The sequence below is a fragment of the Nerophis ophidion genome, linkage group LG22 (assembly GCF_033978795.1).
Source record: "Nerophis ophidion isolate RoL-2023_Sa linkage group LG22, RoL_Noph_v1.0, whole genome shotgun sequence".
Lineage (NCBI taxonomy): Eukaryota > Metazoa > Chordata > Actinopteri > Syngnathiformes > Syngnathidae > Nerophis > Nerophis ophidion.
Window position 1 is genome coordinate 20,141,678 of NC_084632.1, and position 16,518 is coordinate 20,158,195.

The 16,518-nt window shown below is 38.7% G+C and overlaps 2 protein-coding genes across 4 annotated transcripts in view; one reads left to right on the top strand and one right to left on the bottom strand.

Moving 5' to 3' along the window:
* The window catches only part of klhl26 (kelch-like family member 26), a 147,603-nt gene that overhangs the window by 19,051 nt on the left and 112,034 nt on the right, over window positions 1–16,518 (bottom strand). The gene's annotated exons all lie outside the window — the stretch shown is intronic.
* Window positions 14,629–16,518, top strand: part of LOC133540663 (homer protein homolog 3-like) — a 110,090-nt gene continuing 108,200 nt past the window's right edge. For both annotated transcript variants that reach the window (XM_061883468.1, XM_061883469.1), the window contains exon 1: window positions 14,629–15,061. Coding sequence is in view for 1 of the 2 variants with exons in the window: in XM_061883469.1 (XP_061739453.1) it covers window positions 15,057–15,061 (5 nt within the window). In the remaining variant the exon portion in view is untranslated. The remainder of the gene's footprint in view (window positions 15,062–16,518) is intronic.

Sequence of the window (16,518 nt, forward strand, 5' to 3'; positions counted from 1 at the left end):
GAAAGAAGTAGATGAAGTGAAAAATTGTGAGTGATTTAAACACAAGTTGGGGAAAAGATTATTACAGTTAATTTATGTTTATTTACAATGTTGTATTGCATGAATGTATTTCTGATGTTGTTGATGGACAGTAGGCTATGTTAATTGACAGTATGATGCACAGTTGCACTACAGCCCTACACTAAAGAGTAAAGATGAGAACTCTTCCAAGTTGTCTCCTTTGCTTTCATTTTAGTTACTTTACCTTATAACATCTGCATGACGTGAAATTATGATTGCTAATGTTAAAAAAAAAAGAAGTAAACTTTCAGAGTGCTGGCTTGGAGCACTTTTGTGTCCCCACCAATCTCAAAATCAAACGTACTCCCTTGCACGGCACAGTGGTTGAAAAACACTGAGCTAGATGATGCGACGCTCCAGAAAAGTAGTTTGTCGGTGTTATCTCTTACAATAACAATGTTGCTATGGCTTGGTAAATATGCAGGTCATGACATGTAAATAGAGCGTTGTTTGTTTTTTTTAAGATGTTTTTAGAGGACTTTGAGCTGACTAGATGAATGCGCCTAATACTAACAATGTTTCACTACTTACAACCCACAGACAAGGGTAAGTGTGTGGAGGATAGGCAAAATAAAAAAATAAAAAAGTATAGTTCCCCTTTAAGAATATCTACTCTGATCTGAATGTGTTCCAACCAACACCTTTTTGCATTTTGTTGTCTGACATTCTCCCGTGCGTTACCTTCCTCTCTTGATCAAAAAGCTTTAGAGCGAGCTTCCTTGGAACCTCATGCAAATATTTTTGCAAAACTATTTGTAAATGCGCATGTCAGAATAATTGTATCTAAGTTATCGCAAAACTATGTGTTTCAATGAGTTCCCGCCGAGAAGACAAAAGCTGTCTTTGAACCTACCAAGAAAAAGGCTTGTAAAACTCCACTGTGTAGAATGGGAATCAACATGAAGGTGTTATGTTTCTTTCATGTATTGTAAACAACGGAAAGATATTGTCTTGACCCGAGATCTACAAAGTGAAGAGGAAGCAGGACCAGACTCCCCTCCATGAACTGCTTCTTTGAACTGTTTTAATCAAGGGCAGTGGCTGTTTACAACCCCCCTCCCTTAGAAACAGCTGTTGCCATGTAATCAGGGAAAGTCCAAATAAAAGTACAATAATTCGCCAGAGCGTGCTGGAGACTGTGGTGGGCCGTGCGTTTCCCACCTCGGCCTTCAGTGATGTCTGATTTCAATAATTACCTCTCAAAATACCGCCACATGACCATTAGTGGAGAAATACTATACAGGAACACATGAAGGCACTACTGTGCATTGAATCAGATAAACAGTGTACAAAACGGGTTGTTTTCTGGCGCATTTAAAAATGTATTAAAACGCATCAGCAATTAAAACATATCTTATGTGTCAAAGTTAAAATAGCAAAAAATATACGGAATTTCAATGTTTGAACTCACACTTTACAGTACCTTTTCAACACCGTAAAAGCCAGTGGACCCCTCGTCGTCGGCTTATTTGAGTGGAAATGGCGCGCATTTCCCTATTTTGTCGCCATTACAGCTGAGCTCGCTTTCGGAGTTGGTCGACAACGTCTCACAAGATGGAGTTTCTCTTTAAATATCCTTCTTGAAAATGGCCTTGCAAATATAAATCAACATTTTGTTCTCCTTCTCTGCTATCTCGGTATGGCTACTGCGCAACACTTCCGGCTTCCTGCTAAATTGAAACTTGTGAACAGATACTCACTTCTGAATGGCAAGTGAGTATCCAATCCCAGTCTCATTAACATCAGGCTACTTAGATAGGCTCCTGTCAACAACTTGTGATCTGATTGGTTATCGCAGCTGTCACCCAACTTTATGTGTTCTTAAATTCATCCACTAATGGTCCCGATGAGTATCCAATCATCCATCCATCCATCTATTTTCTACCGCTTGTCCCTTTGGGGGACTCTGGGGGTGCTGAAGCCTATCTCAGCTGCATTTGGGCGGTAGGCGGGGTACACCCTGGACAAGTCACAACCTCATCACAGGGCCAACACAGATAGACAGACAACATTGACACTCACATCCAATTTAGTGTTGCCAATCAACCTATCCCCAGATGCATGTCTTTGGAGGTGGGAGGGAGGTGGGAGGAAGCCGGAGTACCCGGAGGAAACCCACGCAGTCACGGGTAGAACATGCAAACTCCACACAGAAAGATCCTGAGCCTGGGATTGAACTCATGTCACGTTCAACCTTAGGCCAGCTAGAAGGCTCTACTGACAACAACTTAGGATCTGATTGGCTATCGCAATTATCTATCAACTGTATGTCCCCGTTCAATGACAATTCAATGACGCCCACATTGTTGATTCTGAAGGCACCTGGCAGATTTGGTCATACTTTCCAGGGCAACCATTTTCCCCAATTTCTCCTGATTTCTACCCAGACAACAATATTGGGGATGGCCTTAAAGGCAATGCCTTTAGCGTCCTCTCTCACCTGAAAAGGAGACCATTATATATGTCTCCGTTTTCCATAGCATTATCTATAATTCATAAAGTAGGCAGGCACAGAGCTATTTCTCAGCGTGTGTTTATTCCAGCCGGCACGTCAATACACTGACACACAACATCCGGATTCCCATCATGCATTGCTTCAAAACTACGGCAAGTAGTAATGTCCAAAAACATAACAGAGACGAAGCAGAAGAAGGAAGAAGAAACATGGCGACGACAAGTAAGAAGAAGTACGCTTGCAAGTTCCAAAATGATTGGAAAAAATAACTTCAGTTCTTTCAGGACAGCTCGAAGGGGAAGGGGTATGCTGCCTGCAAATTTTGTAGATCAGACTTCTCCATTGAACACGGTGGCCGAACGGATATACTCATTCATGAACAGATTATTTATATATATGTATATATATATGTATATATATATATACATATACATATATATATATACATATACATATATATATACATATATATATACATATATATACATATATATATATATATATATACATATATATATATATATATATATACATATATATATATATATATATACATATATATATATATATACATATATATACATATATATATATATATACATATATATACATATATATATATACATATATATATATATATACATATATATATATATATATATATATACATATATATATACATACATATATATATATATATACATATATACATATATATATATATACACATACATACATATATACATACATACATATATATATATATACACATACATACATATATACATACATACATATATATATATACATACATACATATATACATATATATATATACATACATACATACATATATATATATACATACATATATATATATATATATACATACATATATATATATATATACATACATATATATATATATACATACATATATATATATATATATATATATATATATATATATATATATATATATGTATATATATATAAAAGAAATACTTGCAAATATATATACAGCCCGCTACCCCAATGCCCCCATCCAACCACCCCACCAACCGAATTCGTAGGTCTCAAGGTTGGCAAGTATGGATTTGGTACAGCATGGCAACATAAACTGGCTGAATTCTGTTTGGATACCAACTCTAACCTAAAAACAAAAGCACTGGAAGGAGCATAATGACATGAAGAGAATATGAATACTTAAGGAAAGTAGATAAAAAAAAGTAAATCAAAAAATAAATTTATCGTTAATTATGATCATAATTTCTGATTATGTTAGGCCAGCAGAGAAGGCCTGGCTGGCCCTGACAGCACACCACTGGTAAAATGTGTGTGTCTGTGCAGCGATCTGAAGACTTGTCTGTCTGCAACTTCACCTTTCCTTTCCCTAGACCAGGGTGTCCAAAGTGCAGCCATTTGCGGCACGCAGGTAATTTTTTAACGGCCCCACGGCACATTTTAAAAATACAATTGAAAAAGTTTTTAAATGTAAAAAGTAGAAGCACTTTTTACATCGGTTTGCAGCCGAGTGTGAAGCGACCGGAATGAGAAACAGCACCTCCAAGTCCGGGTCCATGGTTCTCGCCCGGAAAAGGGTGGTGCCATCTCCGGGTTGGGGAGGAGACCCTGCCCCAAGTGGGGGAGTTCAAGTACCTAGGAGTCTTGTTCACGAGTGGGGGAAGAGTGGATTGTGCGATCGAGAGGCGGATCGGTGCGGCGTCTTCAGTAATGCGGACGCTGTATCGATCCGTTGTGGTGAAGAAGGAGCTGAGCCGGAAGACAAAGCTCTCAATTTACCGGTCGATCTACGTTCACATCCTCACCTATGGTCATGAGCTTTGGGTCATGACCGAAAGGATAAGATCACGGGTACAAGCGGCCGAAATGAGTTTCCTCCGCCGGGTGGCGGGGCTCTCGCTTAGAGATAGGGTGAGAAGCTCTGCCATCCGGGAGGAGCTCAAAGTAAAGTCGCTGCTCCTCCACATCGAGAGGAGCCAGATGAGGTGGCTCGGGCATCTGGTCAGGATGCCACCCGAACGCCTCCCTAGGGAGGTGTTTAGGGCAAGTCCAACCGGCAGGAGGCCATGGGGAAGACCCAGGACACGTTGGGAAGACTATGTCTCCCGGCTGGCCTGGGAACGCCTCGGGATCCCCCAGGAAGAGCTAGACGAAGTGGCTGGGGAGAGGGAAGTCTGGGCTTCCATGCTTAGGCTGCTGCCCCCGCGACCCGACCTCGGATAAGTGGAAGATGATGGATGGATGTAGAAGCAAACGGGTGACATGTAACAAGAAAATGTTGCAATGTTTACTCTAATAACACAAAGCTGCCATGCAGGCTGTTTCTTTCTTTGAAAAATAATAAGGAATTAAAATCAATGTCATTCTGAATTATTGACCTATACAAGGCTCCAATTACATCACGTTAAATTTTCCACTTTAGGATATTTTTGGGGGAAAATGTTGCATATTTTGTGTTTGCCATACAAAAAAAACTGAGCTGTTTTTTTTTTTTAAAGAAGGGCCTAAAATGAACAAACAAAAAACATAAACAACAATTAAACTTATAAGTGACGGATAGATCTGAAGTTGATCTCGAGATTATTGTGTTAAAAGTAAACAGTAAAAAAAAATCTATAATTTATTTTTCAACACTTTAATGAGTAGGACCCTTTTGGATCCCCAATAATTTTAGTGTGATTTGTTTTTAAGTGTCATTGCTCAAAAAATAATAATGAATTAAAATCAATGGTGTTATTAGTTATTGACTTTTTAAGGCTCCAATTATTATATAATCTCAAATATCCCACTTAAAAAATATTGGGTGATAATATTGCATATTTTGTGTTTTTTTCCATCAAAAAACAGGGTTTTCTTTGACAAAAAGAGCACATAAGTTACATTTTTAAAATCATTATATTGACATATGGACCTAATGTTGATCTGGAGTTTTAAAACTTGAATAATAATTTTTTTTTAAAATACTGAATAATGACACATTTTTAATATTCTTTTGACCAAAACCCTTTGGGGTCCCCGGGATCAGGCTTGAGTGGAGGCCTAAATGTATATTGGTTATAAATATATTAAATTGTTTTTTAAAATAAAAAAATGTTAAAACGGCCCCAGCTTGCTTTGATTTCTCAGTCTGCGGCCCTAAGTGGAAAAAGTTTGGACACCCCTGCCCTAGACTCACCACGAGTCAGGGCCACACACCCACTCATGTTACTCTGTGTTGAAGCTTACATCAATTGTACTTGGCTGTAAGTAAACATTTGTTTTAGCAGTAACATAGTTGTCAAACGTTAGTATGTCTTCTTCAAATAAGTTATCAGCAATGTTATGAAAACTGTCTACATATAGGCCTATCTCCAAGCTGCCTTTTTTAATTGCTTTGATCAATCATTATTTTTGCCCATAGTAACTAAAAAAAAGTATTAGTATCAGTACTGGTATCGCAATCATTTTTCTGCATTTACTTGGTTTTGGATTGATACCAACATTTTCTGTATCGCCCACATGTATTTTTTTTAACCACCCTCCTATGTATATGTATTGACAACGTCTGGCCGCTATGAGGCGCAACAGTCATGAATGGCATTCACAGGCCAACAATTTTACATCACAGCAATAACAAATATTTAAAAAAAAATATCCTAATGAAATAAATACAAATTAATGCCTGCTTTTAATTTTCCTGAATGAACTCTCCTGAAGGAATCAATAAAGTTATATCTATCCATCCATCTAGTACCTTTTGTTATCAAGCATTAGGTTTTATATTTATTGACCTTTATAGACACGTTTTGTTACTAATCATACTCCGTATTAGCATTATTGACGATTTCACTTCATTATTTATTATATTATCATTTTTGATCATTTACACCATTGTATTTTTATTAACATCTGACCAACAGACAGTTTTTAATTCTTATGAGAAGACTAAATGAAGTGGAAAAAAATAACAATATAATAAAATAAATGCATGCTAGATATATAAAAAAGATTATGGGTATTTAGGGACATTTATACGCATGTTTTGGTGCGAATAATGATTCATATTAGCATCACTGATTTTATTACTGAATTATTTATTATATTATTATTTTGATCACACTGACATTCACACACTAGGGCCAATTTAGTGTTGCCAATCAGTCTATGTTCTTACTAATTAAGGTCATAGGTAAAATATTTAGAGACATTTATAGCACTTTTTGTTACTAATAATGGTCCATATTAGCATTATTAATTGTATTATTTAATACATTACTATTTTGGTAATTTCCACTGATGTATTTTTTCTGAAACATCTAACCTACTGAGTTAGGTTTAAAAATGTTATGAGAGAAGACATTGACCATTAAGTTAAACAAATACAAATGATTAAAAAATTGTGGCATTATTATTTCATTACTAATTAAGAGTGTATGACAATTACCTGGTGCTAATTATAGCATGTTTTCAATCAATCAATCAATGTTTACTTATATAGCCCTAAATCACTAGTGTCTCAAAGGGCTGCACAAACCACAACACAAACCACTACGACATCCTCGGTAGGCCCACATAAGGGCAAGGAAAACTCACACCCAGTGGGACGCCGGTGACAATGATGACTATGAGAACCTTGGAGAGGAGGAAAGCAATGGATGTCGAGCGGGTCTAACATGATACTGTGAAAGTTGAATCCATAATGGATCCAACACAGTCGCGAGAGTCCAGTCCAAAGCGGATCCAACACAGCAGCGAGAGTCCCGTTCACAGCGGAGCCAGCAGGAAAACATCCTAAGCGGAGGCGGATCAGCAGCGCAGAGATGTCCCCAGCCGATACAGTTACTAATCATGTTCCATATCAGCATTATTAATTGTATTATTTTTTATATTTATCTTGATCATGTCCAGGAATTAAAATGTAATTAATGAGTGAAAATCCTTCAGATAATTGAGTTTTATATTTCTGTGAAAGAAACAATAATATATTTTCACTTCTGCTACTTTCAATTCAGTCTATGTATGCTTCATTGTTATTTTTGACAATTTATGGTAGGATCTCCCACTTTCGAGTTCACAGCGAAGCAGCGGTCTTTAACGTTTTCCCAATGAGAGCAATGTTGCTAAAACAAAAACGGAGGGGAGCCACTTGTGTCATATGGGCACGATTCTTTAGTTTTCAACTGAAATTGTTTGAACATTAGTAAAAAAAATACTGAAAAATCCTTTTGAAAATCCTTTTTAAAGTGGCCCATATAAACACTGAAAAACAATATTTATCACTGACATGGTGATCTGCAATTTGCTTATTTGATAATACATATATATTTGATACAAAAATTTAGTGGTACCTCAACTTAAGAGTCTTTAAGATAAGTGATGTGTCTCTGCTAATTGTTATGCTTTTTGTTACAAGGCAAAAATGTGACTTATAAATCTGGTCTCACTCGTGTTAGCTTGTAGCCACGGACAACAGATAGGAAGACAGTGAGTGTGAAAGAAAGTGCCGAGAAGAAGAAGCGGATTATTTTTATTGAATTAAAGAATGAAATCAACAAAAAAATGACCAAGCATGTCGCCCACTTGGTGAAGCAATTTGAGTATTTCACTGCTGGTGTTCATTTTACTGAAGCACAATGAGTTGATAACGCCAGCCAAAAATGTTAAAATTGTATCTAAACATTGGAAATTCTTAATTAGAAAGGGATTTTTTTTTTACTAGAAAATGTGAATATTTTAAAGGCCTCCTGAAACCCACTACTACCGACCACGCAGTCTGATAGTTTATATATCAATGATGAAATATTAACATTGCAACACATGCCAATACGGCCGGTTAAGTTTACTAAATTGCAATTTAAAATTTCCAGCGGAAGTGTCATGCTAAAACGTCGCGGTATGATGACACGTGCGCGTGACATCACGCATTGTGTAGGACATTTTGTTCCAGCACCGTTCACAGCTATAAGTCGTCTGTTTTCATTGCATAATTCCACAGTAATATGGACATCTGTGTTGCTGAATCTTTTGCAATTTGTTCAATGAATAATGCAGACGTCAAAGAAGAAAGCTGTAGGTGGGAAGCGGTGTATTACATTCCCGAAAGATGACGGTGAAGCTTTACTATGAAACATAGTGGTCAAGCAAACACGGTTGGATAGGACCACACACACAAAGTACAGTGTATTATGCAGCGATCATTTCGAAAGATTGTGTTTCGAAGAGGCTCCCTTGCGAAGGGCAGAGATGGGCATCGCCACCACCCGACTGCTGCTGAAGAAAGGTGCGGGGCTGACTTTCAGGTTGCACAGGTACGACCATATAATCTCAATAAAACACTAGTAACACAATAAGCAGATAAGGGATTTTCCAGAATTATCCTAGTAAATGTGTCTAATAACATCTGAATCGCTCCCACTGTATAGTCTTTTTAAAAAAAAAAATTTTTCTAGTCCTTCACTCTCACTTTCCTCATCCACGAATCTTTCATCCTCGCTCAAATTAATGGGGAAATTGTCGCTTTCTCGGTCCGAATCGATCTTGCTGCTGGTGGCCATGATTGTAAACAATGTTCAGATGTGAGGAGCTCCACAACTCGTTACGTCACGCGCATATCATCTGCTACTTCCGGTACAGACAAGGCTTTTTATCAGCACCAAAAGTTGCGAACTTTATCGTGGATGTTCTCTATTAAATCCTTTCAGCAAAAATATGGCAATATCGCAAAATGATCAAGTATTACACATTGAATGGACCTACTATCCCAGTTTAAATAAGAAAATCTCATTTCAATAGGCCTTTAAAGACTGGAAATACATCAATTGGGTCAAATTTTGGGGTGATAGTAGGTTGTACCCGAAGATATGGCCAATTGGGTAGCACCGAATTCATGGCCCCCATACACCAGTGCCCTTAGGGGCCACACATCCCACCCTAAACCCAAACGTTCCCGCCCCACACGCACACTTGGTATGTTTACATGAACTGACTAAAAATATCTATTGCATAGATTTGGTTGAAACCAGCTTTTTTATAATTGAGTTGTTGTCTTTTTTTACATAGGTATTAAAGGCCTACTGAAATCCATCCATCCATCCATTTTCTACCGCTTATTCCCTTTTGGGGTCGCGGGGGGCGCTGGCGCCTATCTCAGCTACAGTCGGGCGGAAGGCGGGGTAAACCCTGGACAAGTCGCCACCTCATCGCAGGGCCAACACAGATAGACAGACAACATTCACACTCACATTCACACACTAGGGCCAATTTAGTGTTGCCAATCAACTTATCCCCAGGTGCATGTCTTTGGAGGTGGGAGGAAGCTGGAGTACCCGGAGGGAACCCACGCATTCACGGGGAGAACATGCAAACTCCACACAGAAAGAGCCCGAGCCTGGATTTGAACCCAGGACTGCAGGACCTTCGTATTGTGAGGCAGACGCACTAACCCCTCTTCCACCGTGAAGCCCCCTACTGAAATTATATTTTCTTATTCAAACGGGGATAGCAAGTCCATTCTATGTGTCATACTTGATCATTTCACGATATTGCAAAATTTTTGCTGAAAGGATTTAGTAAAGAACATCGACGATACAGGTCGCAACTTTTGGTCGCTAATAAAAAAAACCTTGCCTTTACCGGAAGTAGAAAACAATGTGCGCGTGACGTCACGGGTTGTAGGGCTCCTCACATCCTCACATTGTTTATAATGTGACACTCCAGCAGCAAGAGCTTATTACCACAATTTTCTCACCGAAAACTGCCAATTGACATGTGGTCGGGATTCATGTTCGCTTGACCGCTCTGATCCATAGTAAAGCTTCACCTCCGGGAATTTTAAACAAGGAAACACCGTGTGTTTGTGTGGCTAAAGGCTGAATGCTTCCCACTTCCATATTTCTACTTTTACTTCTCCATTATTAATTGAACAAATTACAAAAGATTCAGCAACACAGATGTCCAGAATACTGTGTAATTGCGCGATGAAAAGAGACGACTTTTAGCCGTAAGTGGTGCTGGGCTAATATGTCCCCTCCAACCAATAATGTCACAAACACGCGTCATCATACGCGTCATCATTCCGCGACGTTTTCAACAGCAAACTCCGCAGGAAATTTAAAATTTAAATTTAGTAAACTAAACCGGCCGTATTGGCATGTGTTGCAATGTTAATATTTCATCATTGATATATAAACTATCAGACTGCGTGGTCGGTAGTAGTGGGTTTCTGTAGGCCTTTAACTGATTACCCCCTCTGAAAAAATAATTTATAACAAAAGTGCCGATGAATTCCATAAAAAGGGGCCAGAATATGATTTTAATCCAATAACCTGTCATTATTAACTTGAATAAGATTACAAATCTGTTAGGTTTTCCTTTACTTCAGAGTGTAAAGTAGAGATTAGCTGATACACGTATGATTATCATAATATATCACTATTATTATGGTATTATTATTATTGTTAGTGTATCTTCTGGGGGTTTAGTCTCCCACTGTCTTGAAAACCTAATGACAGTTTTATTTCTAACTTTAATCGAGGGTCTTTGAATGTAAAAGTCAATCTTGTGATTTTTCTTTATCACCTCATCTATGTTCCAAAAAGCTGGTGCTGTGTGTGAATGCCTAAAGGGGCCTTATGCAAAACCATCTTTTTTCCCTTTTTGGTACTAGTTTTTGTGCATTTGAGATTTGCATAATGGGTCTATTGAAGATATATATATATAAGATAATCTTACCTTCCTTCTCAGCAGGCACAATACATTGATACAATGTTAATTATACATACATGTCCTTTAAAACTGACTTTAAAACAACGTTACAAAATAGTTGTATTTGTAAATTAAGGCAATGTTGGATCCACGTTGTTGGTTGGGAAATGACCAAATTTGAATGGTCAAATCACCGTCAATAAGCATGTTGTTCCATTGTTCGGTTTGAGTTCCTCAACATCAGGACCTAAGTCAACAAGTTCACAATGTTGTTTTAATGTCTTGTGCCTGCTGGGTTCATACTTCCGCCAAACGAGCTGTTCGGAATTCACCAAACTTGTCATTTTTTAAAATTTATATCACATATGGTATAAATTTACCCAAACGGCCTTGCACGGGTCTGCCATTGTAGTCCGTGCTGTAGTCAAAAAGTTCCTTCTTTTCCACTATCCTCCTGTTGTGGGGCAGACTGTCTCGTACATGCACATACATCCTCCGCTGTTGCCATTTCTAATACAAAGTAGCGTAGAGTTTGAACTTAATCTGTAAGTATACTTCATGTGGAAGTGCGAAAAACTACAACAAAGGTGACAGGGAGAAGACGTTGTCGAAGTGGAGGCACGTAAAGAAGACAGCCCACAAGTACATGTTATGTCGACCATTGGTTTGAATGTAAAAAAAATTATAGCATGAGTCTGACGACGTTATGACATCTGTGTTAAGTTTCAGATCTGGGGTGTCCAAATTTTTTCCACCAAGGGCCATATAGCAAAAAGTCTAAGTATGCATGGGCGTTGTTGATATTTTTTATTTTGAATAAAAAAATGCTAAAAAAAAATGACTATCATCTTTGTGTTGTAGGTGACAAAGAGTACTACTAATAGTTATTTCAAGGGCCTCTAAAGTCGACCAGGGGGCCATTTCCGGGCAACAGCTGGGGTTTTGTTGGTCCGCAACATTTTGTCTAAAAATTTTTTTGTAAAAATGTATGAAAAAAGAGCAAAAAGACATAATGTAATGAGAAAAGGGTGATATTTTGGAACGGTTAACTAATATTAATAAAATTTGTCACTTATAACTCAAAGCTGACACTAAATTAACATATAAAGTCCATCCATCCATCTTCTACCGCTTATTCCCTTTTGGGGTCGCGGGGGGCGCTGGCGCCTATTTCAGCTACAATCGGGCGGAAGGCGGGATACACCCTGGACAAGTCGCTACCTCATTGCAACATATAAAGTCTGTTTATAGCATTTAAAAACTACTTGGACTTCTAATATTTTGTATTAAATGTTCTGCTTTTTTTCTCACTACACTGTCTTTTTGCTTACATTTTGACTGTTTTTCTCCGACAACATGTTGCAGAGCCAACAAAAGTGGACGTGCAGGACAGAGATGGTCTCCTGGGCTGCACTTTGGACTTTGATTGATACTTTTATTAGTAGATTAATTGCACAGTACAGTACATATTCCGTACAATGGACCACTTTTGTTTGATTGATTGAAACTTTTATTAGTAGATTGCACAGTTCAGTACATACAATTGACCACTAAATGGTAACACTCGAATACGTTTTTCAACTTGTTTAAGTCGGGGTCCACGTTAATCAATTTATGGTAAAAATACATACTATCAGCATAATACAGTCATCACACAGGTTAATCATCAGAGTATATACATTGAATTATTAACATTATTTACAATCCGGGGGTGGGATGAGGAGCTTTGGTTGATATCAGTCAATGATATCACTAAATGGTAACACCCGAATAACTTTTTCAACTTGTTTTAGTCGGGGTCCACGTTAATCAATTCATGTTACATGTGTAACATTTGATTTGGTACAAAATTCTTATTTATGTATGGAAGTAATTTAATAGGCAGACATTTATTTACATAAAAAGTTACAGATGCCGGCTTGCCACTGTTCAGGTGGAACAAACCATTTTGCTACTTTTAAAGATGTGTCAAGACATTCTTAATTTCAATCAAGCAACCGTAATTAATGAACTTTCTATATATTAACTTATTATTATACTATTACACATTGCCTGCGATGAGGGGGCGACTTGTCCAGGGTGTACCCCGCCTTACGCCTGATTGTAGCTGAGATAGGCACCAGCGCCCCCTGCGACCCCGAAGGGAATAAGCTAGGGGTCGGGAACCTTTTTGGCTGAGAGAGCCAAGAAGCCAAATATTTTAAAATGTATTTCCGTAAGAGCCATATAATATTTTTTTTAACACTGAAAACAACAAAACGCGTGCATTTTTAAGAAAGACCAACATTTCTAGAGAGGTCTCTTATTCTTTGTAATAACATTGTTATTCTGAGGCTAACTGTGGAGGAGGCGTGGCCTGTGGGCCTGCAGCGAAGCGGGGTGTTGCCAGTACCGGCCTCGAAATCAGCGACAGGTGCGTAGATGGCCTACCTGGGCCTTTTTATCTGATCACCTGTCGCTATGTTATAAGCAGCAGCCAGGAGGAGAGACGGGCTTGGGGCTAGAAACCAGAGCGCGAGCGAGAACGAAACAGAAAAAGACAATTGCTGGAAAGCAACTGAGAGACTTATTGAAAAATAAAACAATATTGTTACCCTGAAAGAGGCTCTCATGTCAGTGCTTGGTGGTCTGAAGAACCCCCTGGAGGGCAAGCCCCACCCTAACCAATAGTAAATAAATGACTTCTTACCAACTTCTTGAACATAAAAATGCATGACAATGTTTTATATTTTGAACGTTATTTTTTAACACTGTGATTACAAGTGGAATTATTCATTATTTTTTGTGGTAAGCAATGTCAGCTCAGATTTATCCGAGAGACAGATGCAGTCATCAAAAGAGCCACAGGTTCCCTACCCCTGGAATAAGCGGTAGGAAATGGATGGATGGATATTACACATTGCATGTTCGAAATAAACTGAAACTGAACTGGGGCTTCATGGTGGCAGAGGGGTTAGTGCGACTGCCTCACAATACGAAGGTCCTGAGTAGTCTGGGGTTCAATCCTGGGCTCCACATCTTTCTGTGTGGAGGTTTGCATGTCCTCCCCGTGAATGCATGGGTTCCCTCCGGGTACTCCGGCTTCCTCCCACTTCCAAAGACATGCACCTGGGGATAGGTGGATTGGCAACACTAAATTGGCCTTAGTGTGTGAATTTGCGTGTGAATGTTGTCTGTCTATCTGTTTTGGCCCGGCGATGAGGTGGCGACTTGTCCAGGGTGTACCCCGCCTTCCGCACAATTTTAGCTGAGATAGGCCCCAAAGGGAACAAGCGGTAGGAAATGGATGGATGGATGAACTGAACTGAACTTCGACGCCGCTGACTATCATTGGGGGCGGGGTGCTTGCTCCCACTTCCCATTAATGTCCAGCAGATGGCGCCGTTCCTGCCACAGTGCCACCAATGGGCTTGAATGGGATCCCAGTGTGACTTGGCAGTCAAGCGGGAGAGGAGCCAAGCTCAAGTACAGAAGAAGACAAGGCAAAAAGACACTCTCTTTTTTTTTTATTACCGGCTCTCATCGGCATTGTTTCACTCTTTGCGCTCAACTGGAATTGTCAAGCAGATTCTCGGCGGGACATTACTTGGCAGAGTCCGAGCCGCGGTGTTGTTGGCCGACGAAAGCAGCGGACAAAGAAAGGGGAGGCAGGCTGGACTACAACAACTGATTTGACAAGAAAGCGCCACTGTTGGAAGAAAGACGGAGAGTCGGAAGTGATTTGTTTATCCACGGGGGGGAAAAAATGTGCTTCGAAGCGTTTTGAAGGACAAACAGTAACAGTTCGAGAGAGGCGGAGTTTCTTTTCGGTGAAAAGACTTTCAGCTTTCGGAGTATGGGGTAAGTTAGACGTCTGCGGCGTCTCAACTGTCCACTGGCAATGAGGGACATGTTTAAAGTCAACTACTATATCCAGTGAAAAATATTCAACTTACTCGTCTTTCTTAAATGTTAGCCCTTGTTGTGTTTGAAAAGCTGTTTCATGCATCTTGATATTTTGACCACTCAATGATGGATAACTAGATAGTTTCTAAGGGTGTGGGGAAAAAACGATTCGAATACGAATCGCGATTATCATTTTTTTTTTAATCTATTTTTTTTATTAATCCAACAAACCAATACACAGCAATACCATAACAATGTAATCAAATTCCAAAACCAAACCTGACCCAGCAACACTCAGAACTGCAATAAACAGAGCAGTTAAGGAGACACAAACACGACACAGAACACACCAAAAGTAGTGAAACAAAAATGAATATTATCAACAACAGTATCAATATTAGTTATAATTTCAGCATAGCAGTGATTAAAAAGTCCTCATTGAAATTATCATTAGACATTTATAAAAATATTTGAAAAAAGAACAATAGTGTCATTGTGGCTTACACTTGCATCGCATCTCATAAGCTTGACAACACACTGTGTCCAACGTTTTCACATAGATAAAATAAGTCTTACCGTATTTCCTTGAATTGCCGCCGGGGTGCTAATTAATTTAAAACCTCTTCTCACTCCTGCGCTTACCAAAGGCATGCGGTAAAAGTAAGCACGCGCTAATTATTTTAAAACTTCTTCTCACTCCGGCACTTACCAAAGGCATGCAGTAAAAATTTCCATGTGATTTAAGATCGGAACTTAAATCCTGCTGAATAGCTTTTAATCTTCTTCCCTTTATGCAATTTCAAATTACCGGTATTGAAATCAGCCTCCTTCATTTTGAAAATGATGACAGGGGAAGTGTCACTTTTGACGTCACGAGTTTGACCAGGCGATAATACTAAGCATGCGCTAATTATTTTGCGAAGCGAGTTTGACCCGGCAGTAATTCAAGGCAGGCGCATACTATATGCCCTGCGGCAATTCAAGGAAATATGGTATTTTTTGTTAGTTTAATAGTTAACAAATTTACATTATTGCAATCAGTTGATAAAACATTGTCCTTTACAATTATAAATGCTTTTTTTTAAAAAAATCTACTACTTTGCTAGCTTGTCAGCAGACTGGGGTAGGTCCTGCTGAAATCCTATGTATTGAATGAATACAGAATTGCTTTAAATCGGAAAAAAATCGTTTTTGAATCGAGAATTGCGTTGAATCGGAAAAATCGATATATTATCGAATCGCGACCCCAAGAATTGATATTGAATCGTATCGTGGGACACCCAAAGATTCGCAGCCCTAATAGTTACCATATATTAGAATGAATAACATAAATATTGGTATTATTAACAAATGGTAAATGGGTTATACTTGTACAGCGCTTTTCTACCTTCAAGGTACTCAAAGCGCTTTGA